The following is a 25,015-nucleotide window of genomic DNA, read 5'->3' on the forward strand; positions in this document are numbered from 1 at the left end:
ACCAAAGCATCCATGGAGCGTTTGAAGAAGGTACTATTTCTTTGATTCTGTTCTCCTTAGAAAACAGATGACCAAAGCATCGATCGTAAGAATACCTCCCATAGCTGGAGTTTTTGAAGGAGGAACTACTTCCTTCTTTTTTTCCTCCTTGGAAAAAACATGACCAAAGCATCCATCTTGGAGTGTTTGAAGAAGGTACTATTTCTTTGTTTCTGTTCTCCTTAGAAAACAGATGACCAAAGCATCGATCGTAAGAATACCTCCCATAACTTGAGCGCTTGAAGTAGGAACTACTTCCTTTTTTTTTCCTCCTTGGAAAAAACATGACCAAAGCATCCATCTTGGAGTGTTTGAAGAAGGTACTATTTCTTTGTTTCTGTTCTCCTTAGAAAACAAATGACCAAAGCATCAATCGTAAGAACACCTCCTTGAAGTGAAGTGTTTAAAGGAGATATAGTGAACTTTAAAGGAGAAAGGAGAATCGATGATACCATTCATACCCTCTTCATCAGTTCTCCAGCTCTCCCCTAAGACTCTTTGTAGAATGGGCGATAACTAAATAAATTATCAAACGATTATTTCTTAAAATCCACGAAATCAAACAACGGCTATGTGCGCGGGGTTTAAATATAGTAACCAGTTTTTGTGCATTTAAATAAAATTATTCTACTGCTTGTTTCATTAAAATGCAAAAACGAACCAATTGAATATTTTATATATTACAAAAATAAGAGAAAGGAGAAGGAATTATCACTGACGACTTTCCATAGCAACTTCAGCCTGGCTTCTGAAAAAGTACGGTCCCTCTCGAAAATGTTCTTGAAATAACTTTGATAATCCTTCACCAAAAATCTGTTTTGCAGATGGGGAACGTGATAATTTAGCAACGATATCGTACTTAGTATTCCTACATTCTTGGTTGGGTTCAACTGCTTTATCCATCAAAAATTCGGGAAGACCTAGACAAAACGACAAATATAAGACATAGCACCGTAATATGTAATTGATTTGTAGTATGTTCATAATATAATTACAATATACAAGTTCAAAATAAAAGTGTTTGATTTTCACCGAAATATAGCCCCTTTCCAATGGACAGGGGAAGTAAATTACGCAAATTGATCATTTAATAGAGGCTTCATAGATACATCCCCTTAAAGAAGCCAGAACCATGCAAGGAGTTCCAATATGTATTGCTGGAAGATGCCTTAGGCGCATGATGACTAAACAGTTTCATAGATCAGTGCTTTTCCATTTACAATTGAACCTACAATTTTTAACAAGATTGGGAAAATAAAATAAAAACTTGTTTATACAAAAATAATAATAAAAGCCTTAATATTCCGGCTTCCCGGCTTCCCATCGACGAGGGGAAAAAAAACAAAATAGTTTAAATAAAACACATTAAAACACACACACATGCTATACGAAAAACGAAAAAAACAAAAAAAACAAAGGAAACTCACATTGAAGCAAAGTTCGATAAGATTTGTGTGTTTTTTTTTTCTTACGTTTTGTTTAAGCGAAGTATTTTATTTGATCGGAAAGTTATTCTGTATATGAGGGTGGGGGAATGGCTACTCCTTCCTTAACCCTCACTCTTTAAGGTAAAGTCTAAGTTCTTTAAAAATATAATTCATTAAAATTCAAGCCTTTCATATAGAACTGTGACAAAAAATCAAACTTTAACGTAAAAAATGAGGGTCAAGAAAGGGGCAGTCCCCCTCATATACTGAATAATTTCTGTTCATTTTAAGTTTTAGTGTTACTCCTTACTTTCAGTTGAAAAAAAAATCCTGCCCGTTTTCAAATCAGACCAGGAAAGTCCCTTCTCTCCCTCCCGTGTGAAATTTACCCCGGATACACCACGAAACTTTGCTCCCCGTGGGAAATCCTTCCCTCCTTCACAGAAAATACCCCCCCCCCCCCAAAAAAAAATACAAAAAATCCATAAATTTCACAATAACAAATACCGCACGAGAACAATGGGCAAATTGCACAACTGGCAGTCCTTTCCCCAGGGACAATAGGGGGTTATGTCATGCCCAAAGGCATATTTATTGGACCTTAAACCCTGTTGAATCAAATGGGTATCTCAAAACTTTGATCGGATGACTTGGGGGGAAAAGGGGCTAGTTGCCCTCCAATTTTTTTGGTAACTTAAAAAGGGCGCTAAAACTTTTGATTTTCTATCAAATGAGCCCTATTTCTATCTTCTGGATCACTTGTTCAATGCGATCGCCCCTGGGAAAAAAAAAATTAACATGCATCCGTGATCATTCTTCTGGTAAAAAATACAAATTCCACATTTTTGTATACAGGGCTTGAAACCTCTACAGTAGAGTTCTCTGATATTCTAAATCTGATGGTGTGATTTTCCCAAAAATTCAAAATAGCTTGACTTTTTGGGGGTGTTTCCGCCCTTTTTCATAAATCAGGTAAATTTTTGCAGGCTCGTAGTTTTTTATGGGTAAGATTAAACTTAGTGAACTTTACACATTTGGGATCAGCATAAAAAACCAATTTTTTTGATGTATCAATTGTTATCAAAATTCTGTTTTTTAGTGTTTCGGTCACTACTGAGCCGAGTCGTTCCTCACTTGTTCGTTACCACGACCTGTTTGATAAAACGTAATAGCCGACATTAAAATCATATATACGAGCTATCAAAAAGAGAATTTTTTTAAGCACTAATTACTGACGCTGCAACCATTTGATCTAATTTTTCAATAGCCTAATCAAATCAGACAGGCAAAGTCAGCTTGGAACACGGTCTGACTTGGCTACCAGCTTCCAGAGACATAAGGGTGAAGCTCTGTTCACCGTGTCTGTTGAGCATCAAAGATTTCAAACAAAGCGTGAAAATCAAGTTATTTCCAAGTGACGAAAATACTTTCAAATAGACTATCGTAAAGTTGAAATTAAGGTGTAGCCGAAATGCTGTAACTTTGATGACTGTTTACAGATGGTATTAATTCAAGAGCGGAAATGACAGAAGAAGGCAACTTTTGGGAACATCCTAAATTCAAAAACAAAAGAAGCTGTAAAAAAGGTAGCAAACACGTTTCGTTCTAACACTTTCGGAACCATTCGAGAGCTAAGCAAAGATAGTAGCATCTCTTAAGGGTTCGTGTACGGCGTTTCAGCCAAAAATTTTCAAATTATTCTGAGATTGTGTATCGATGAACAAAAGGAAAATCACTTGCTCGACATTTTGAACTGGAAACCCTGCTCCTATCTGTACATATTTACCTTACATTATCTAACACCGGGCAACTTTCCAACGATTAAAACTGTACTTAAAGGACACTACTGAGTCACTATTCCTGACAATAATAGGACCATAACAGAGCAACTGAGTCCCCTCTCAAAAAAAGCCTTCCAGAAGTACTTCCAGCCGTAAATTCGATATCAAGGCAAGTTCTTTGGTAATGGTGGACAGTAATTTGAACTAAATTAAATCAAATTATACGGGCATTGCAGCAGCTTTCCAAAACTCCGAAGCGGCATCTTTAAATTTAAGAACGAGCTTTAAACATTTTATACAGAAAGAAAGGATAATCGGTCACGACTTGTGATATGTCACGAAGGTATGAGTAATACAACAGACACGACAAGAAAAATTATTAATCTATATTTAGGTTCCGCTAAAAACGAACCAGGAACTGCTTGAACAGATTCAATGTTACCCATAGTTATTATTTTTCCTATCTTTCTCATAATCTATTCCATAGCCAAAATATGAAAAAATCTTAGCTCCAATATTCTTAGCCTTCACCCGAAATATCTTAGCTAAAAAGTAATCATGCTCTTAGAATTTTTATAGCTTGTTCCACTACTAGGTTTTTTATTTTTACTCGAAAGCAGTTATTTGGTTATTTTTCATAATTGCAGCAGCCTAATAAAGAGCAAATTATACTCCTTAATACTCGAAATTTAAGAATCTTCTATTTAAATATTTGTCTAATGACAAATATTTCTCATGTAACACTATTTTGAAAATAATAATTCATTTCGGATTCGACCGAACAGTCATTTATAAGTCGAAGAAATAGTTGTAGAATCAAACAGTTCGTGGTAGCGAACTGTAAGTAAGGCCGAAACCCCTCAAAAGTATACTGTAAGAGCCGAAACCCCTCAAAAGTGATTTCCGATTGACATAGTGAGTACATAATTGAAATCATCAGTTTCGAGGATATCTGACTGGAGGTCTTCAGTTCCCCATTTTGTACGGCAAGGACAGTAACATTGCAGCACTGATTTGTCTGTTTGTTATTGTTTTTTTGTTGTTTTTTGTTGTTGTTTTTTTTTTTTTCAGTGGTGATTGTATCGAACAAGTTATCGTAGAATATTAGGCGAATCCTAATTTAAATGAAAATAAATTATCTAGATAATTTTTTATGTAAAGAAATAGATGACGACACAGAAAAGAGGCCAGAATGCTTGAGAATTCAAATTCTAAGACACCAATCGATATGTAAACTGGAGGTTTACCGTTCGCCATCTTGAAAACCAAGGAGATCTACAGGAGAGACTATCCAGAATAAGCGAATAAACAAAGAGGATTTACTACAGGCGGTACCGAATCAAAGGATCAGGAAAGGGAACAGACAGCAGGGAATATAAGGATTGATGACATCACTGAAGTTGAGGAAAAATATTTAAAGGAAGGGATATAATTAATGTTTGCATCGCAGACCCAGGGGATTTATTAAACTTGGCAGAGCTTACTCCAGAAGGCATTGTTTATAGCAGCGAAGAACGTGCTAAGACACTATCCAAAATGAGCCGAAAATCAAAGAGGGTCAACAACAGACGATACCAAATTGAAAGGTAAAAAAAAGAACCGATAGCGAGAAAAATAAGGACTGGTGACATGACAGATAAAGAAGATTTAAAAGGAGTTATTAGATTAAAAGAAGATAAATTCTGACACTATTCTTCAAAATAAGCACTATCGCGAAACATGGGGATAAGCTATAGAAATGAAATGGTTTACAAAAACAACTTTTTTCTACAAACCACAACAAGCAAAAGTCGTAGTAAGAACACATCCATAGACCAAATACACCTAGCTCTGATTATTTGTCGGATAAGCAGGATAGTCAGAATGGCTTTACGTGATTCGCTCTTGTCTAGATTCAAGCTAAAAACCAATAGAAAATAGAACGGACGGCTTTCTTCTAATTGTAATATATCAACATGAGCCGACGCCCCGTGCAAGCAATCCCAGCCAATTACCTACAACTCTTTATATATTTATGACTAAAACTATTGAAATTCCTTTATAGTGTTAAGTGTTAATCCTATATGTTAAGGTTAATCTTATAGTGTTAAGCCTATATAGTTATAACAGGTTTCGGTTATGGTAATAAAAGCTCAAATATCCCAGCTTTACCTCCAGAAGGCTTTTCAATGGAAAAAGAGAGCAACAAGACTAAAAGCTAAAACATACAAGAAAACAACATAAAGAGATGAAAAAACGCAACACAAACGAAAAAAAACAAAAAAACAGAAGCTCATAATACTGAAAAACAATAGTTGCTCTTTCGTGCAAGTTCAAAATAAACTCCAGTGGGGTGACAAAAAAAGGCCTAGATCAATCTGTGCCACTAGAGGCACCCAGGCCATCAAGGAGCCGCCAATCCTGCCAATGGTTTGCTGCTGCCAGAATGTCCTCCTACTGAGGTTCGATTTTACGTGTACAGGTTATCCAGATCGGCCTGATGTTTTTCACATGGTGTTTCTGGGTTTGCCTCTGCAGCGCGATCGTTTGTGCTGTCGATGAGGCACTTCATTGAGTAGTGTAAGATTCTCCATAGATGTTGAGGATTCATCTTAGACATAGAAAGCGAGTATTTTTCTCTCTAGTTCCTGGTTCAGGCGCCATTTTCTGGCTCCATAAAGGAGAAATCTTGCATTGTTTTAAGAACTTGTTCCGTCTTTGAGGCTTGAGACATAGGGCGGATATTCCAAAAACCAAATTTAAAGTGGTGTTCTGCATTCATAAGCCTTGACCTTGACAGCGCAGTAGTCGTCATCAAAAGGGGGTCCAGCATAAGGCTCAATACTGATGTTTCAATTCCAATGATATTTTCTCCGGGGGCTGGCCTCGAGGTCCCAGGTGTGGGTTGCAGACCCAGGGCCCAGCCCCTCCGTTTTTTTACACAGTTGAGTTCTAATATGACACCCTAACAATATTGCTGGGCTTTTATTGACAATTCAGGTTCTACCAACTCATTAATTAACTATTTTATAGGATTCTGAAACTAATATGCCAAAATTATACGGAGTAATTTAATTTTCATCGAAGATATTTTAATTCAAAATAGATTTCCTGGAGAATTAATTTGTAAAACTATTGAAAAAATTGACTTGTAGGAAAATAGGAAATACCAAAAACAAAAAACAACAGCATATCTCTACCTTTTTCTTTGTTTTTTTCTATTATTAAGTTATAATTATTAACTCGTTTTTCTCAACTCAACAGCTTTTTTGTTTGTTTGTAACAATTACACGTCAAATTTGTGAGCCATTTTTCGACCACTTCTGATGACAGTGCAAGAACAAAACATTTCTTCAAACTTTTTATCCTTTAATTCAGAATTATTACTAAACTAACAGAAAACCGATGATTGGGCACAGTAAAAAGCACAAGACAAACATTATTATAAAAGATTTGATACAGTAGCGGTAAGAAAAGTTGTCTGTGACCGTAGTAATTTAGGTTCGAATCATAGATAGGACATGTCTTTTCTTAAACAGGGAAGTCTACAGGAAAGATACCTTGCAACGAGGATCAAATAAAAAATGGGAAGAATGCAGAATTACCGGCCTTGAAACAAAAGATTATAGATAGTTATTTTGGTTTAGTCTCTCTTCTTTCAGGTTCTATTGTTCGTCATTGGTTTGTCTACGTTTGTGTTTGTTAATATATTCATGTTTGTCTGTGTTGGGTCTAGATGTGTCCTACTTTCAGGCTGGTTTGACCTGGAACTCAAAATAGAACTCAAAATCAAACTGGTTCCAATTGGAAACCGAGAGGACATAGTAGGTAGAAATATGACACATATACATTGTTGCATACGAATAAACACAATTTCATGACAATAAGGTCAGAAGACTATAAAGTCAAAAATAGAAAATATAGAATTAAACAGAATACGCTTTCAAAATAAGCTAAAAAGTAGAATTTTTTTTCGAGAACCTATGAATATACGAGAAAACGGGGGACGCCAAAAGAATTGGGCTTTACGTAACTTCATCTTTTTAACTCGTTTTCCTCAAGTCACCGACTTTTTTCATTTACGTATTTACATCTCAGATAAATTTGATTAATCTAAGTACGGCCCAGTTCATTTTGCGTCCCTTTTTTTCACTTAAAGTGCGATTCTCAAGAAAAAAAATATTTTTCACTTTTTAGTTCATTTTAAAAACGAGGTTTCAATTTTTTAAATTTTATATATTATCCGGGTTGCAGCAGTAGCTGGCAACCTAGTAAGAGACGATCACGTCCAATGTTAAGAAATATAATAGCCCATAACTCCTAAAAATTGAGTAAGATCAAAATAAAAAGTACACCATTAAAACTGCCTAGTCCGAAACCCCTAAATAGGACAATTTCTGTCTCTTGGCTTGAACAGCAAGGGAAATATATTGGCTTTAAAGTCAAGAAAAGTGGCAGCTACTACAGCATTCTGCTTAAACGGCATCTTTTTTTTTTCTTTTTTTTCAAAGATAGCTTGGCAGTGGAAAATCGTAAAGAGTTGTTCAATGGCTAATTTTAAAGAAAATTAATGGGTTCAAAACCTTTTGTAATTAAAACAAGTTTTTTTTTAAATATAATCAATTTTTTACGAAAACTGCATTTTTCATGTTAAAGATTGACCAATGACGTCATAATCGAAGGTTATAGCCAGGTCGTGTCTTACTATTCCAATTATGAAAAAGCCATAGGCTTTTTCCTGTTTTTATTAGTAAAAACGTGTCACGGTGTGTCTTACTTGAGAAGGACCCAAAGAATAAGAAGATACCAGTAAATGCATTCACATTACTGTCATTAGGGACAAAGAGATAACTAGGGTTGTACTGCCTTCAAGATACTGCTTTGGTTGGCTCTAGTTAACTCAGCTACTTGGGGATTGGTGACACTACATCACAAAACACATATTTAGATAGTACGATCGTCTCCTATCTCAACCAGTAGACAAAGCCGGACCATGATGCAGCTACTCCGGAGAATATTTAAACCAGAGAAAAATAAGCGATATTAGATTTTTTCATGGGTAGCGCGCTTGTGGCATCGATATTCACAACCTGGAGGACAGGAAAAACAATAAGACAAATCAAGCGTCTAGGGGATAAGGAAGAATACCATACGTTGAAGAGATAAAAAAGAAAAAGGAAGATAATTGGTCTGGCTGTAATAATGCAAAAGGTAAAGATAACATCGGTTTGAGAATGGGAAGAAAACAACGAATGAATATATAAGGATAATCAAGGTAAAAATAAGTTTTATTTAAACAATACCATAACGTGATGACATTTGATTAGGAAGTGCATTATAGAAATATTTTAGAAATTGGGCCGTAAAAGGTCTAAGATTATAACTCAGCAGCAAGAAATACCATTTTATTTATTTGCTGGTAAACAAACTGGATGAATATTCTAGGACAGGACTTTTTAGCCTAAAGCCCCGTAAAATTTTGGATCTACCACTAAAATGTGTGTTTGTCTTTAAATTTATCTCTCATGCGTCTTTGGTAGAAAGAAGAAAACTATTAATTTTTAGTATGACATCTCTGATAGGAGAGAAGGTAGGTTTAAAGGAAAAAATAACACGAGGACCCCAGATGGTCATTGTCCATGAATTTCCTTCTCGCTTTGAAACAAAATTCATTGTCGCACGAAATCCCACTTTTGGAATGATAGAAAACCCTACTCTTATAAAAAAATAGAAGTGGCAATATTATATTTATCAATGACTAGGAAAAAAATTAGGCCAATTGCACAACTTTCTCTGGAGGTCATGAGGATCTTTCATAGCGTTAGCAACAAAACTTTATTCTTTCTACGCACCTTGTGGGTAAAGCAAGAGGATTTAAATCCTTAAAACTGAGAACTGTTGTAAATCCTTGAAATGCCAAATAACGGTGCCAGCTCTACACGTGGATTAGAGAAAAATATTCAAAAGCAGAAAGGGGCATTATAAAATTCTGTTAGCTACCGCTCAAAGCCTATGCGAGGTCAATTTTCTTAGAAAGCGAAGCTAATTATGCCATTACTGCCAAAACGACAACTGAATGTAAAGAATAAAAAAACTCAACCCCTCCCGTTCTACAAAAAAGAAAATAGCGACGAAGATCACACTGCCTTTCCGTCACAAACATCAAAAAAAGAAGAAGAATAGGGAATTCTTTTCGTAAAACAGCGGAATTCTAATTTGAATGGATGAATATTTCGGCCCTATATCCAAGGGCCGTCCTCTGCAAAACAAAAATATATGAAAGAAGAAAGATTTGCAACAACTTGCGACCAATAAAACTAAAATGATTTTTTTTTAAACAGTCCAAGTATCCTTACTTCAGCGAACTTCAACCAGGACTGATAAAGAAAGTGAGGTAAAACAAGGCGATTCATTGAAATGAGAGAAGAATAATTAAAAACACGTTTTTATTGCTAATCTTACCTTTTTTGCAGGTAACTTCAAAGGTGTTTTTGTGACTGGTTCTGTGTTAACATCTACTAGTTTCTTTTAAATATTTTGTAAGATCGTTTTTAATCAAATTTGTGCATAGAGCATTTAGTGAATATTCCACCAAGTCCCTATTTAAGGAAATATTATTATTAATCTTAAGTCTGATTTCAATTGCTTCTGGAACTACCTGCTTTATGCCTAGGTCATTGCTAATAAGCGCGGATTCTTCAAAAGATATTTTTAGAAAATCCTAGGATTGCGCATGACTAAAATCATTTGTTTTGGCATATGCAAAAGTCTTTTGCTTTGACATATTAAAGCTTAATAATTAAGCTAGAGCAAATTATGCAAGCAAGGTCATTGGTGGATCTAGTGATGGGCCATACCCCCGCCCCTCCTCTCTCTCTGGCTCCAAACATGCCCCGGACAAAACAAAGTTTGATCAAAAACTGACAATGAACTTGGAAATTTCCGTATTTGCCAAAATTTAATCCAAACTCCCCTTTCAGAAATCCTGGATCCGCCACTCAGTCAAGTCATAAGCAATACCCGTGAGATGGGCCAGTAGCGAACCACTTCGCCGACTCGCTCCCTTTATTTTTGCTTTCGAAGTCATAAAGAATACAGGTTCGCACCATTTTTTCAAAGTTGCTCGAGCTACTGAGAAATATACAATGAACTACTTAACCAACGGAAATGGGAGGACCTTTTATACGCACCGAGAACCTTGGTAACAGATGTTTTTTAGTTTCATCATACTGTCTAGACATGTGTATTGTTCACTATATCTAGCTTCAGTGCTGGTAATGGCCGCGAGGTGCATGCTTTTGATTTTTCCATTTACTGACATTCCACTTGCCGAGGACAAGAATGAGGTTACGTTACACGTTACGTATAACGTTACCACTTCATTACGTGGTAACGTTATACAAGGAGAATGTATTCTACAATATGTAATAATCATTAATGTAGCTGGTAATTATACAATCGTTAAGACTAATAGCACCTCAAATGTTGCGACAAAAAGAAATCGCAAAAAGATTGGAATGAAAGCAGAGAAGTCGTAAGATTAGATACGCACCAGGCTGCGAGTTCGCGAGATGTTGACACCAAGGCTGCTCTATCAGGACACTGAGGAGTTTTAAAGCTGGTTGACGAAGCTCTTGAAAGGGCTGCTTACAAATATTGATAATAGTTTCAAAAGGCTTTCTTTCCAGTTTCTTGAACCAGGATTCCATTAATTGAAGAAAATCGTTTGACTCAATTTGACCCTAGTAAATAGCCGAAAAATAAATGAACTGTGAAACTCCCCAGCTATAAGGTTAAATTTTACAGCCTCCATTGATCTTTTGTCATCTTTTCTCTTTTTTTGAGTTTTAGTCCCAGAGTAAAGAAAAAGGATAAAGCAAAGTAAAGAGACATTTCTCGTCCAAACATCGGTACGAAGGGCAAACTACGAAAACTTTTCAATATTCAAGAACATCATTGCCAATTTTTGGCATTGCATTACCCGTCAACAATAATTAAGTGTAAAACATGTTATTATGAACCGTTTACACGTACTTAATCATCACCGTTTGAATAGTTTGTCAAACCAATTAAATCTAAGCATAATGACTAGCCGTATTAGGCTAAATTTCAACGGATCGGCAGGCGAAAAGCGCCAATGCATTCTTTTAAGCTTAGAAACGAAATACATCAATTCTTTACGAAGAAAAACATCCTGAACATCTTTTATAGGAGGCCTAAATAGCTCTGGAAGTTGGCCGTGTTTGCAAATGTTAAAACAGACGTCAGCAAGCTGAAATTGATGTTCAAAGGTTATAACAACTTAATTTACGGTTTGCTCGCACTAATCAAAGCTTTCAAGGAGTAGCTGATTTCTTTTTTTTTTAAACAAAATTGAAGAGTGTAAAATATAGCAGCATAAAATTGCAAAAAAAACCTCCAACAAGTCAAACGAAACAACAATTTACGGAAAAGAAAAAAAAAACATATTTGCATCAAATACAGGAAACGGAAAATAAGTATAATATCAAGTGGTTATTATTTTCTGGAAACAATTATTAATTGAAAAAAATTAAGATTTACGACAAAGTTAATCATTTTAATCTTAGCTATTTCCAACGGCTGATTAATCATAAATCTCTAGACTAGTTATGTGTTTCTGAAACAAATTGAAAAACGAAGTAAAACTTTACAATATTTAAAATAGCAAACGCGAATTCATGAAAAATTACAAAAAGGCGGAAGGGCTATCACATTAAAGGAAACCTAAATTAAGTTTAAAAAGTTAAAATTAAAGCTAAAAACTAAAAAGAAAATCTAAAATATCACGACAAAAGATACCACGCAGCTGCATCATTGATTCAAATGTCTTTCTAGTTTTTATTTTTGAAAACTTCTCCCAGGATGCAGCGCAGCCGCAGTGCATTTTTTCTCGGAAATACGTCACCAGATTTTGATTTTATTTAATATGTGCCTAAAATTTGGTATTTTCCCCTATTTTATAAAGATTGCTAGAGTTGTTCCGTTTTTTTAAGGTTGGAGATAAAAGACTAAATCACCGGTTTTGTTGCACTCACATGTTTGCGATGCATTCAATTGCTGCGTTCGTTTTCGCTGTTCTATCAAAATCCCATCCCCGGCATTATTAATAAGCTATTCATTTGTAAAACCTCGGTTTAACTTTGCGCTTATACGCCGTTCTTCGAAATGTCGTCCTTAGTTCGTTGTTCTTTAAAATGACGAACTGAACATCATACTCCGTTTCACTACTTTAGTTTTAGTTTTGAGCGCCAAGAAAACCATGCAAGAACCAAAAACCAGCCAGTACATTCATTTGTTAAATTTTGTACATCTCATGCATGGGATTATCTTTGGTTGTATGATTTTTGTCTTTGGTTGCATTTGGTTGTCTTTGATGCATCCAGAAGTATCCTTTCCATTTTCGATGCAGTTGAAATTCTATCTGGCTGATTGAAATTCTATCTCTGGTCAAAATTCTTCCTGGCTAAGGCTTATAAGGCGTTTTTTTTTTCAGTTAAAACAACGTTTTTAGAACAGCGAAATAAAACGAATATAAGAGTAAAACCGAGAATATCTTAATAGAACTAAGAGCAACGGATGGCATAAACGAACGCACCTAATGGGTCAATGCTACTAATGATGTAAATCATTCACAAGTCCAAAATTCGCAAAGCGTTAATAATTTGTCAGAAGAGTTCTTTCATACAATTCACCTTTAGCAGATAATATAGTCGATTTCATTTTCAGAAAAAGTCAATTGCGCAAACAATTTCACCTGCTGACCCTCGTAAAATTCAAAATTAGTTATTGTGTTTTTGCAGCTCAAACTCTCGAAGCATTAATAATCCGTCAGGCAGATTCTTTCGCACAAAGCACCCTTCACAAGTAACATAATTAGCTGAACTTACAAAAGACAAAAACAAATTTACGCAACTAGTTTTACCTGCTCACCCTTGCAGAATAATCAATTAAATCCGAATTACTAGTTATTCAGTCTTCATAAACACAGTTCAAAAGCTAAAGTGAGTCTGTGTTGCTTATTCATTTTTTCAGCTGCTATCGGGATTCGAAATAAGGAATTTCAAAAGGGATTTTCTGAGATCTGGGGACACGAATTCAATACATACATACACACATATATATATATATATATATATATATATATATATATATATATATATATATATATATATATATATATATATATATATATATATATATATATATATATATATATATATGCGATAGCACCTTGAAAATCATTTTTCTACATTTTAGTATGTCTAAGAGCCCAACGTCATAAATCCTAGGCCTCTATGCACGACTGTCGATTTAGAGCTCTGTTAAGTAAAAATAGTAACTTCATAATGAAATGATAGTGAAAGTCCATGAATCGGTACATCATTAACTTTTTTTTAGCAGTGTATAACAATTTTTATCAGTAGCATAAATGAAACAACAAATCAAGACTTAGCTAACCTTGTGCCAAATACCCTTAGGTTAACCCAATAATTACCAAGAAATATTATTTTAATAGCCAAATTTCCACCTTCTCAAACATAACACCGAAAAGTATAATATTTGATTTTCATTTCATTTACCATCTTCAAAATCGATTTCTTACAATGATGCAATACTGATTTCTAGATACTGTTTTAATATGTCAAAATCAGTTTTTCCACAATTTATTTTAGATTCCTAAACTTTACATTTAAAAGACGGTTACATAACTTTTGCTCGTTTATTCGGCTAAAAGTTTCGGCAAAAGTCGTGAAAATATTAGCGGGTTTTCATCCACGACTGATGTGCTAAACCAAAATAACGTTTTCAACTACAAAAGGCATTGTATTGACTGTTAATGTCTTTCATCGTTCTCGTTCCTGCCTTTCGGTGACTGGGATGGTTCTTAGGTAATATTGTTCCCAATACTGTATTTGCCTGTTTTTTGTTGTTTTTTTTTGCGTTTTGGGAAAAACTCGGCTGGAAAACTGGTACCTGTATTGACAGTAGCGAATAGGGATATACCGAGGTCTTACCTAGCTTTTTGCCCGAAGAATAAATATAAGGCCAACCTCCTTTTTTCAAGGATCTCAGCATCCGTTTTTTTATGTGCCTTAATAAAGCAACCCACTGATCAGAGGTGACTCAGTCATAATTACGTTCACATAAGCTATTCTTACCTTTAAATCAAATAATTTTGTAAGGACATTGATACATCTAATTCTTGTTTCATTAGGTGAGCTCCGTAAAATACTTCCAAAAACAGAAAATAATTCGTCCATTTGGTTTCCTAAAGCACGTAAATGATTAGTGAATGGATGATCAATCGCAATCAGGAAGCGGAAAATTGAACATTTTCGAAAGATGATCAGACGAATAAGTATATATTAAAAAACAATTATGTAAAATTTTCATCAATGTTTATGTTTAATGGTATTTAAAATCATTAATCAAGCCTGCGTTAGTGTAGAATTAGTATTGAGTGGTGCGTCTTTCCTGTATTTCATCCCCGACATTCATATAGAATGGATAATTATAGGCAGCTGTTTTAAGTAACGAAATTAATCACAGTTCACTCAGTCCCTAGGTGTCCCCCAAGCCCCCTAGTGAGAAACAACCTAAATTTGAAGCCAAAAATATTAATCGGACCCGTCAAGAAGCCTAATAATTGACCTCTAAGGGCTACTTGATGTGTGCCGCTTCAAGAGCAGAACCACCTAGCAATTCAATTTGCTTATTTCAAGACAGGAGGTTCGAGGAAAAGTTTTAGTATAGATGTAGCAATGTTAAGCGTCGTTGAAGCCACAACTATATAAATATTGTTAACCTGTATAATTTTATAATATTTAGTGGCATGGTGGTATGCCTTAAGTATATATCGCTGTGGGAGGTTAATCTCGTGATTTTAAAATAGTTTTGATTTCAGTACATATAATAGTATTAGTGTTATTATTTAAATTTTCTTGCCAACAATGTCAAATTCAAACAGGCTGGACCAGCATAGGACAGGCTAAAATTATTGCTTTAGGACCTAGGTTGCCTGGTTCATTCAGAGCCTATCCCCATTTATATGGATCCGATCGATGGACTTTGTTCTAAGGAGTACAGTAAAGGTAACGGAAGGACTCGGAATTATTCGTTTGGTAAGGTACGGGTGTCACCACTTATTGGTGCAAAAATGGTGCTACACCACTTACTGGAGGGGATAGCCCCTGATCGCACCAAATATTATAATGGGATGCCCGCGCTTACCACAACGGTTCTGTAAATATAGTGTTTGTTGATACCCAATTTACAATATACCCTGCCCCAGGGTATGATAACGTGATCGAATGGTCAAATGGCAAAACTCTAAGGCCAAGGGTGCACGCAACCCGGGTCACCACTAAAAATCTTGAGCTATCTCCTTGGAAGGTAAACGAACCCCCCCTGTCGATATAATAACGATGGTATTTAGCGCAACTCTTTTCCTACTCTGTCTGGGTTCCTAGAAAAAATTGTCTACACAGCTGTAGAAAATAGCCTACTTGTAATCTTCCAAAAAAAGTCACACACATATATCAACTCTGAAAAGCACAGACTCCCCCAAACGGGGTCTCAATCTAGACTAACTAAATAATATTGGTTCTATACAACAACTTTGCATAGGGATGCGCCTTCACTTGGCCATGGGAATTCTTCTACATCAACGTCAAGAAATCTATTACTATTTTTCGAAACATTACATTTCATTGACCATAGCCTGGAAGACAAAGATAATCTTTAACTTCAAAGCTCACTTACTATAAAAACACCTTGCTTACAAGTCAGAGTTCAACTTATGACTAAAATTATCTTATGTACAAATATAATTACTGAAAGGATAACAGGTATTTTATCTGAAAAGGAAAAAAATGTGTGGCGGAGCCTCAAAACATCCCCACGTAAGATGAGTGACCACTTGTATGCAACACTGATAAGACTTCACAAACATAACACTTAACTTCGACTTTACAAAATCCATTTGTTTTCTTTCTTCCACCAGTGCCTGTACTTCCACCGTTTGGCTCGGGATATGTCGTTATCCACACGTCTCTGCCGTAGAACCACCATGGTCTCTATCATATGGCATCCGCATTAGGTTTTGAAAGTTGAAGTCCCCAAGATTCGCAGAAAATGATCGTGCTCAGCACAATCAAAAAATTCAACTTTTCTCGCTCTCACGAATTTACATTTGAGAGGAGCAGAGAATCAGTTTCTGGCACATTCGATGATGCCAGCCATCATGAAAAATTGGCTGCACTAGCCTCTTAATTTCCATCTGTGGAAACAACCCCACATCTCAATTAAAATGTAAATTGCCCCTTGGCATAATTTCAAATAATCTAAGGCCGAAAATGCAAAGGCCTGTGAAAACGATAAGGGTACTGGGAAATCAGCTAAAAGTTTGAGCGAGTCACTAATCAGTTCACTCTGGGTTCCCTCCCCTGGGATAATCAAATGAAGAATATGCGTTGATTCTAACTGAAGATGAAATTTGGATACATCTCCCACTGAATACAGTTTGCCAGAAATAATTGTCGATTCCCATGAAGAATAACAACTATGAATAGGGTTACTGGACAAAGGTTTGGGTGAAGTATGAAGTGACTGGGAGCGAGTATCCCCCAAGGAATCCAGATCAGAGAGGCAAAATCTCGGTAAAGGGATCATAATTTGTCCGCCAGTTTTGCACTGAGGAAAAGGGCTATCTTTCGCGACTTCCAGCACGGGATCTTCCCAAAAAGATTCCTCCCCTCATAAAGGATCAAAATCTCTTTTGAGTTGATAATACTAATCTCAGATTCCTTCCCAAGTTTTTCCAATCCAACCCGACATTCAATGTCTCCCAGCTTTTCTCCAACCAGTTTTATGTCGTTCATCTCTATTTCGTAATCATCTTGTTTTATTCCCAATGGGTCTTGGACCTCTTTCCCCCCCCCACCATTTATGTTAGCTATACACAGCCCATCCAACTTTTTATTTCTCGCCATTGCAGGCTGAATCCCCAGATTTTGTCTCTTTTTTGCACTTCTCTTTTCATCTCTACTTTTCTCAAATCTTCCAATCACGCACATTAAATCATCATTAAATCTGAATTGGACTCCAGCGTCCACTATCTTTGGGTGCATTTCTTTATTGTAGTTCCGTTTTGCATCTTTTTTCTCTCTTTTAGTCTTCTTTAATTTTGCCGCAGAAACAAATATTTCGTCATCAAATGGGAACTGAAACCGACATTTGGTTTTTTATATTGTACTAAATGCCTGTTTTAGGTTCCCACCATTTCAAACAGTTAGTGGTAACGAACTGTAAGTAAGGAGCGACCCAGCTCAATAGTAATCGAAACTCTAATAAACGGAATTTTGATACCAATAGATACATCAAAAGAATCGGATTTGTATGCTGATTTTAAATATATAAGTTTCGTCAAGTTTGGTCATACCCATCAAAAGTTACGAGCCTGAGAATATTTGCCTTATTTTCAAAAAAGGGGAGAACACCCCCTAAAAATCATAGAATCTTAATGAAAATCACACCATCAGATTTAGCGTATCAGAGAATCCTGCCGTATAGGTTTCAAGCTCCTATCTGCAAAAATGTGGAATTTTATATTTTTTTGCCAGAAGAAACATCACGTTTTTTTTGTTTTTTGTTTTCTTCCCACGGATGATCGTATCAACCAAGTGTCCTAGAATGTCACGAGAGGGCTCATTAGAACGGAAATTTAAAAGTTCTAGTGCCCTTATAAAGTGACCAAAAAATTGGAGGGCAACTAGCCTCCCGTCCACCCTCAAAGTCACCGGATAGAAATTTAGAGACAGCCATTTTGTTCAGCATAGTAAAAAAAAACTAATAACTATGTCTTTGGGGACGACTTAATCCCTAGAGTCCCAAGGGAAAGGCTGCAATTTATGAACTTTGCCCATTGTTTACATATATTATTGGTTATTGGGAAGTATACAGACGTTTTCAGGGGGATTTTTTCTGGTGGGGTGGGGGGTCGGAGAGAGGGGGTTAAGTGGGAGGATCTTTCCATGGCAGGAATTTTTCATAGGGGAAGAAAATTTTCCATGTAGGGGAAGTCGGATTTCCCAGCATTATTTAAAAAATGATCAAAAATTAAATAGTAAAACGAGTTTTTTCAACTGAAAGTAAGGAGCAACGAACAGAAATTATTTCGCATATGAGGGGGTTCGCCCACTCGTCAATACCTCACTTATTACGCTAAAGTTTTTTAGTACTGTCAAAAGAGCTCTTTATTCTAATTAAACGGCCTTTGTGATTCAGGGGTCATCCTTAAAGAATTGCAACAAAATTCGAACTCTAGCGTAAGGAGCGAGCGAGGTATTGACGAGGGGGGAACCCCCTCATATACGTAACAATTTCTGTTCGTTTTAATGTTGCTCCTTACTTTTAGTTGAGAAAACTTGTCTTTTTGTTTAATATTCATAATAAATTATGTTTGTCCTGAATTACCCTATATAATCTAATTTAGACACCGGAGCAACACTTCGGTTTTGTCCAAGTTTGTTTTTTAATATTTTTTTTTGCCATACCACACCAAACGAACAAAAATAGTTTGCTATTGAAGTATAAATGAAACCAAAAACGAACAAAAATTAAATAAGCAATCATAGCAAATAAACAATCATGACGCAGAAGGTCTTAGACATTTACAGTTATGGAACTCTTATTTGTAGTGATTTTTATGTTCGTTTTAAGCTTGATTTTCATATTCAATGGAAGTTTTACTCGTTTTAAGATTTATTTATTCGTTTATATTAGTACCTGTTGCGTGTATTTTTGCTATGATTGTTTATTTAATTTCTGTTCGTTTTGGGTTTCATTTACACTTCAATAGCAAAATATTTTTGTTCATTTTAAGCTTGATTTAGATATACAATTGAAGCTTTACTCGCTTTAAGACTTATTTATTCATTTATATTAGTACCTGTTGCATGTTTTTTGTTAAGACTCTTTATTTAATTTCTGTTCGTTTTGGGTTTCATTTATCCACTGGTAGTAATTTTTGGTTGTTTTGAGTTTGAGTTATTGTAGATTTCTATTTCATCTGATAAGTTTAATATTGCCTTTACTTTTCTTTAAGCCTTCTTTTTCGGAAAGTTTTTTTTTAATTAATCATGGAAAAAGGTGACTTCAGACTCGATTGACGAATATGGTAATAATTTTTTGTATCTCAACTCTAATTTTTTTGTTCTTCCTGATCCCTCTACCACAAAATAACCCCCCCCCCCCGCCAAAAAAAATCCATCTTAGCCCTCTTGATCCTTTCGCGCACCTTTCCCATTTCTTACCACAAAAGCACAATGTTACGCGTTTAAATGTAAGATGTAAAAAAAAAATAAAAAAATTCCTCCAGGTTCGAGATGAAAACGTAGCTAGGGGAAGGTAAGCGAGGAGAAAACGTAGCAAGGGGAAGGTCATAACTAATGAGCTAGAGGGGATCTTACAAAAGCTGTTAAAAAAAACTTCTAAACAATTTCTAAATAAGTTCTGCTACTCATTTTTTAATACACTAAACCAGTTAAAAATACGGTTTAACACGGTTAAACACGGTTAAACACTGTTATATTTTTAACGTTTAATACATATTTAAACATCGAACAAGCTTAAAATATTAACACATTTAAACGTTTACACGAACTAACAAAATTACATAAACGCGCAATATAGTCACTTTAAACAAAGCCCGAGGTATTATTACCCCGTACAACACCCCCCTCCACCCACTCTTTTTACTGTTTTCTACCGGAGAGGGCCAAACGTGCTTATTTATACCTTTGCCTTATTTGGAGGCACATAAAGAGATAACACATTTTTACTCTTTAGATTTTAATAATGATTCAGCTCCCCATACCCCACCATCAACAGTAGTCCCAAAACCATCTTCTTCTTGACCTTCTCCGGCCATAAAGGGCAACGCGTACTATAAACATTTGGAACGAAGTGCGGTATACTACTATATCTTCTTGGAATATTTTATCTTACTGTATCTTCTTAAACTAATAAGCAGAAAAAAATTAACAGATCCTAATAGGAGCATTTTCATACGTGTCCAAAAGTTCTGCAATCTATGTCTTTGATCATTTTTGCTCGTGGTTTCGGTGGAATTTTTTACTCAATTTTGAAATTTTGAGAGCCAGGCGGAGGAGCGGCATCACACATGACCCTACTAAACTTTAATAGATCTTTCTTAGGTATGGAAATTGGAGCTTACCCTTTGCTCCTTTCTTAGTAGTGTTACTAGAAAATTGGCCCGTTGCAAGAAAATAAACTTAGAAAACAAGACAAAACGACTTTATTATTTAGCTTGATTTGCAAACCAATGTATCAGTTTTCTGAAAAAATTTGCTCATGATATACATCAATTCCAGAATTTTGGGGATATGACAACTTTTCGAATATTTCTAAGTCGCGTACTGAAAAAACAAATCCAATAGGAAAAATAAGGCAAGTTCTAATTCAGTATATATAAGAGCTAATTTTAGAAAAACCTGGAAAGTTAGAGGCTAGGTCGTTAAAGCAGTAATTCAATAAACATAAAAATGCAATAGAAAACAGACATACAGCAAAAATTGAAAAAACACGATTTAGACGCAAGAACAAACAAAAAAAATTTACATTTAATTATTACCTTCAGGGATCCCATAAAACACAACAAAACACAATTGAAAACCGTACTTTATGTTAAAGATCTAGCTAAGATCTTTTAAAAGACCGTTGAATTATTGAATCAGTTTGAGTTGATTTCAAATGTGACTTCTTTTACATTTGAACACAAAAGTATTTATAGGCCTAAAGGCTAAAAATTTAAGAAAAACTCTTTCTAAGCAGCAAAAATAACAAAAAGAAAAAAAAACAATACATGGACACATATTTTTAGGGAGGAAATAAAATACTTATTCAAAATAACGAATAATTTGGATGGCAACTCTGCATAATGCAGGTCTCAAATGGTCATTTTTCCAACTGTGGAAAGCTGAATGACTTTTAATTCCTAGGCAGAAGCCTAGGAATAAGGTGATGAACTATTACCCGACCGTGACGCTTACTATTAATAGATATAATAAAGTCATGCTACTCACCAAGTTCAGAGAGGGCAACTTTTCCCTCTAATGTTTCGCCTATGAATCCAAAGGTTTCCATTGATATAGACAGATAATTAGCGTCACGACTGGTAATGGTGTCAAATAGAAAACTTGTAAAAGCAGGATATTTTTGAAGAACAGCTTTCGGTTCCAGGTGAGCAACAACTCCAAATAGCTTTGTAATACCTTGAAAAGGAAAAATACACATAGATTCTGTAACTAACAACGAACAATAAATGAATACCACCGATCAGCATCACATCCAACACAAATCAGGCAACACATATTCATTTCCAATTTATGCATAATTGAATTCACACCTTAGTTTCTTAATTCAATTGAGATTGCTGATTTGATACCTCATGGCTTAAAACTAGAGTAAAACACAATGATTATGCTAATGTCTAATGGACCATGGGGTCATACCTGGTTGTTAGTGAACTATATATAAACGTAAATAAATCAAAAATAGACCACTGGGGGAGTGCTGGAAAAGAAGATTTTTTGTTGGTATCTACGACGTCATGCAAAATTACACAAGCTTTTAAACGAATGCGAACAGCTAAAGCAAAGGGCTGGGAAAAAATGTCTGAGGTAATTAAGAAATAAAATGAAGCACAACAAGAGCTACAGCTAGAAGATATGCGGCAACAAGCATCACAACGAATCACATATTAAAAATAATGGATAAGAAATATGCGGTAGAAAATAAACGACGGGAATAATCACATCGAATCGTAAACAAAACCTACGGTTAAAAGAGAAGCAACAGAGAGACCGTAGCGACCTACGTCAACCTGCTTTTCGTTTGGTCCCACATGGATAGCCGAAAAGCGCAATTTTTGGCAACCTCTCATCCTTCATCTGTAAAACGTGGCCTAGCCATCTTAACCATTCTTTCATTATATCCCTTTCCATTAAATCTTTCTTTATGACGCCATCCCACCCCAGACGATGAAGACCTGCTTTCCGTTTAGCCCTAGACGGTTGGCCGAAAAGAACAATCTTCGGCAATCTGTCATCCTTCATCCGCGCAACGTGCCCTAGCCACCTCAACCTTTCTTTCATTATATCCCTAGAGAGCGGTATTACGAAAGTGTTACGAGAAAATAGTATGAAGAAGATTCAGTCTCAAAATTCTGCACCAGGCGAGTCCAAAGCGAAAATACTTGTATTAGGATCTATTTTTAAAGGAATTTCCCAAATAAGAGAGTAATCATGAAAATTAAATTATTTCTAATATTTACCACTCATTAAAAAGTTAGACGTTGGATTTTCATTCCTTGTCGCCACCGCTTGGTTCATTTGGTCCATAATTCCTTGACTGATTAGATAAAGCATAGTGTGCCTTTGCAAAGAAAAACTTCTTAATAATTCCAAAATATTCAGTTGAACTAAAAGGTCTTGTCCAGAGAGCTCAGCCAACAGTGGTTGGATCAGATTTGCACCCAAACATAAATTCAAACACTCTTCTGAGCAACAGGAAATTTCGACAAAAAGCTGAAAAAAATATTATATACACAAATTTTGACTAGAATCACAATAGAACGTCCTTAAAATTTAGAGCTTGAGGTAAGAAACCAGGAACTGATATTATCTCTCCAACTACGGCAACTGCCACTTTATGTCCCATATTTATGTTTCCTTTTTTCCTTATAAACATTGGACATCTTAAAGATTTTCGTACAACATTTTATCGCAAGGCCAAGGTGATGCAAGGCCACTATTTCTCGAAATATCGAAAATCAGGGACCTATTAGCATCAGCTTTTCTTAGACAGAAATTTCAAAACTGGAAAAGGTAACAAATATATCAAAACTCAGGAAATAAAAAAGACAACTGAGGTAGATACAGTACTATTTGTATTGGGTTTTCTTTTCCTTTTGGTATTCATGTTTTCTTTGGATTTTTTTTAAGACGTCCTCCGTCAGAGTTCTTTAAATACCGCCTTCCTCAGGAGCACGAGTGAAACCCAGTTACTGTTGAGGCCTTATCTTATAATTTGCATAATCCTATACAAATTCAAACTTAAAACGACAATAAATTACTATTAAAGAATAAATGAATCCCAAAACAAACATATATTAAAATAAAATATTCACATCAAACTTAGATAGATAACGACATGTTTAAAAATAAATTCGGTACTGGTTAAGAAAACGGTAAGTGCGCGACAATTGTATTGAAGATCAGATAGGATAATAACCGGGTAGTCTCCAATGTATAGTGATTGAATAAAGGTGTCTGTAATATATCTAAACTTTAGTTTTTGGGGTTTAGGGGGAATAAAAGATACCAAGGTCGGGTTAGGTTACGTATTTAATATATGCTATGCTTTACCTCCCTCCCCCCCCCCCGTAATGTGCAAATATATAGCCCAATTTTGTTCATAAACTATTATATTTTCATCCTATTTTGTTTTATTTCATTACTACTACTACTACTACTACTAACAACTCACCGCAGCACCAAGCTGCCTGAGGCCAACACAGCTACGCACACTCCTCCTCCACCCCAATCTATTCAAAGCCTCCCTTTTTACACCCGCCCACGAAGTTCCCATTTCCATTAAATCTTTCTTTATGACGTCCTCCCACCCCAGACGAGGACGACCTGCTTTCCATTTAGCGCTAGACGGTTGGCCGAAAAGGACAATCTTCGGCAATCTGTCATCCTTCATCCGCGCAACGTGCCCTAGCCACCTCAACCTTTCTTTCATTATATCCCTAGAGAGCGGTATTGAACCACATTTTTCGTATAGCATATTGTTTGAAATACGGTCAGTCAGCCGGGTACCCAGAACAATCCTTAGGCAATTTCTCTGGAAAACATCTAGCAAATCTTCATCCGCTTTTCGGAGCGTCCATGCTTCAGAGCCATATTTGACCACTGTCATCTTGGTTGCCCCATAGGCATCTTTCATTTCTAAGCAAAATTAACAATAAAAAAGTAGGGATACCTTGCTACGATACACTTAGTATGAACTAAGTACATTAGCATGACAAACTTAGTATGAAAAAGTGAAGAACAAAGACTGAAGAAGAAAGAAATGTTATATTAGAAGAACAACATCATCAAAATCCTCGACACCAACAAGGTGTGGCGTAAAACCCACACCTGCAGCTTCTAATATTCTAATCTTGGTTTGAAGATTTGTCTTCCTATTCTTCCAAACTTTTTTTTTACTGTGACAAAACACCCTGAGCCTTGGCTATTCTACTTTTAACATCTTCACTGCTCCCCCCATCTTTACTAATAATAATACCAAGGTAAGTGAAGCTACCCACCTGATCAATTTTTTCACTACCCAACGTCAGCTTTTCATCTTCACTTATTCCTAGCCTTAGTGACTTAGTCTTCTTAACATTAATTTTCAAACCTATTCTACCACCCTGAACTCGCAAGACCTCTAAAATTTCATTCATTTTGCTCACACTTTCCTCTAGGATGCTTAAATCATCAGCATAATTTAAGGCCATGAGAGTCTTTCCTCCCCATTTGATTCCGTGGTCTCCCATTGGCTTTCATGTGCTCCTTAAGACAAAGTCCATCAAAATAATCCATATAAAGGGGGATAAAACACAACCCTGCTTAACTCCTGATTTAATACAAAACCAGCTGCTAACCTCATTCCCTAATTTAACCGACGCAGTATTATTCT

General features: G+C 35.7%; 1 protein-coding gene across 2 annotated transcripts in view; it reads right to left on the reverse strand.

Moving 5' to 3' along the window:
• Positions 1–698: 698 nt before the first annotated feature.
• The window catches only part of LOC148938520 (26S proteasome non-ATPase regulatory subunit 5-like), a 49,490-nt gene continuing 25,173 nt past the window's right edge, over positions 699–25,015 (reverse strand). Inside the window, exons 4-8 of one of the 2 annotated variants that reach the window (XM_089107729.1) lie at positions 22,602–22,854; positions 21,352–21,540; positions 14,407–14,516; positions 10,779–10,968; positions 699–959 (exon numbers count right to left, since the gene is read on the reverse strand). In XM_089107729.1, coding sequence (XP_088963855.1) covers positions 751–959; positions 10,779–10,968; positions 14,407–14,516; positions 21,352–21,540; positions 22,602–22,854 — 951 coding nt within the window. In that variant the 3' untranslated portion in view covers positions 699–750. The remainder of the gene's footprint in view (positions 960–10,778; positions 10,969–14,406; positions 14,517–21,351; positions 21,541–22,601; positions 22,855–25,015) is intronic. The other variant, XM_089107730.1, reaches the window with a different exon arrangement.

The sequence above is a fragment of the Artemia sp. Qi Xiang Cuo genome, unplaced genomic scaffold, assembly GCF_049724085.1.
Source record: "Artemia sp. Qi Xiang Cuo unplaced genomic scaffold, ASM4972408v1 HiC_scaffold_3180, whole genome shotgun sequence".
Taxonomy (NCBI): Eukaryota; Metazoa; Arthropoda; class Branchiopoda; order Anostraca; family Artemiidae; genus Artemia; species Artemia sp. Qi Xiang Cuo.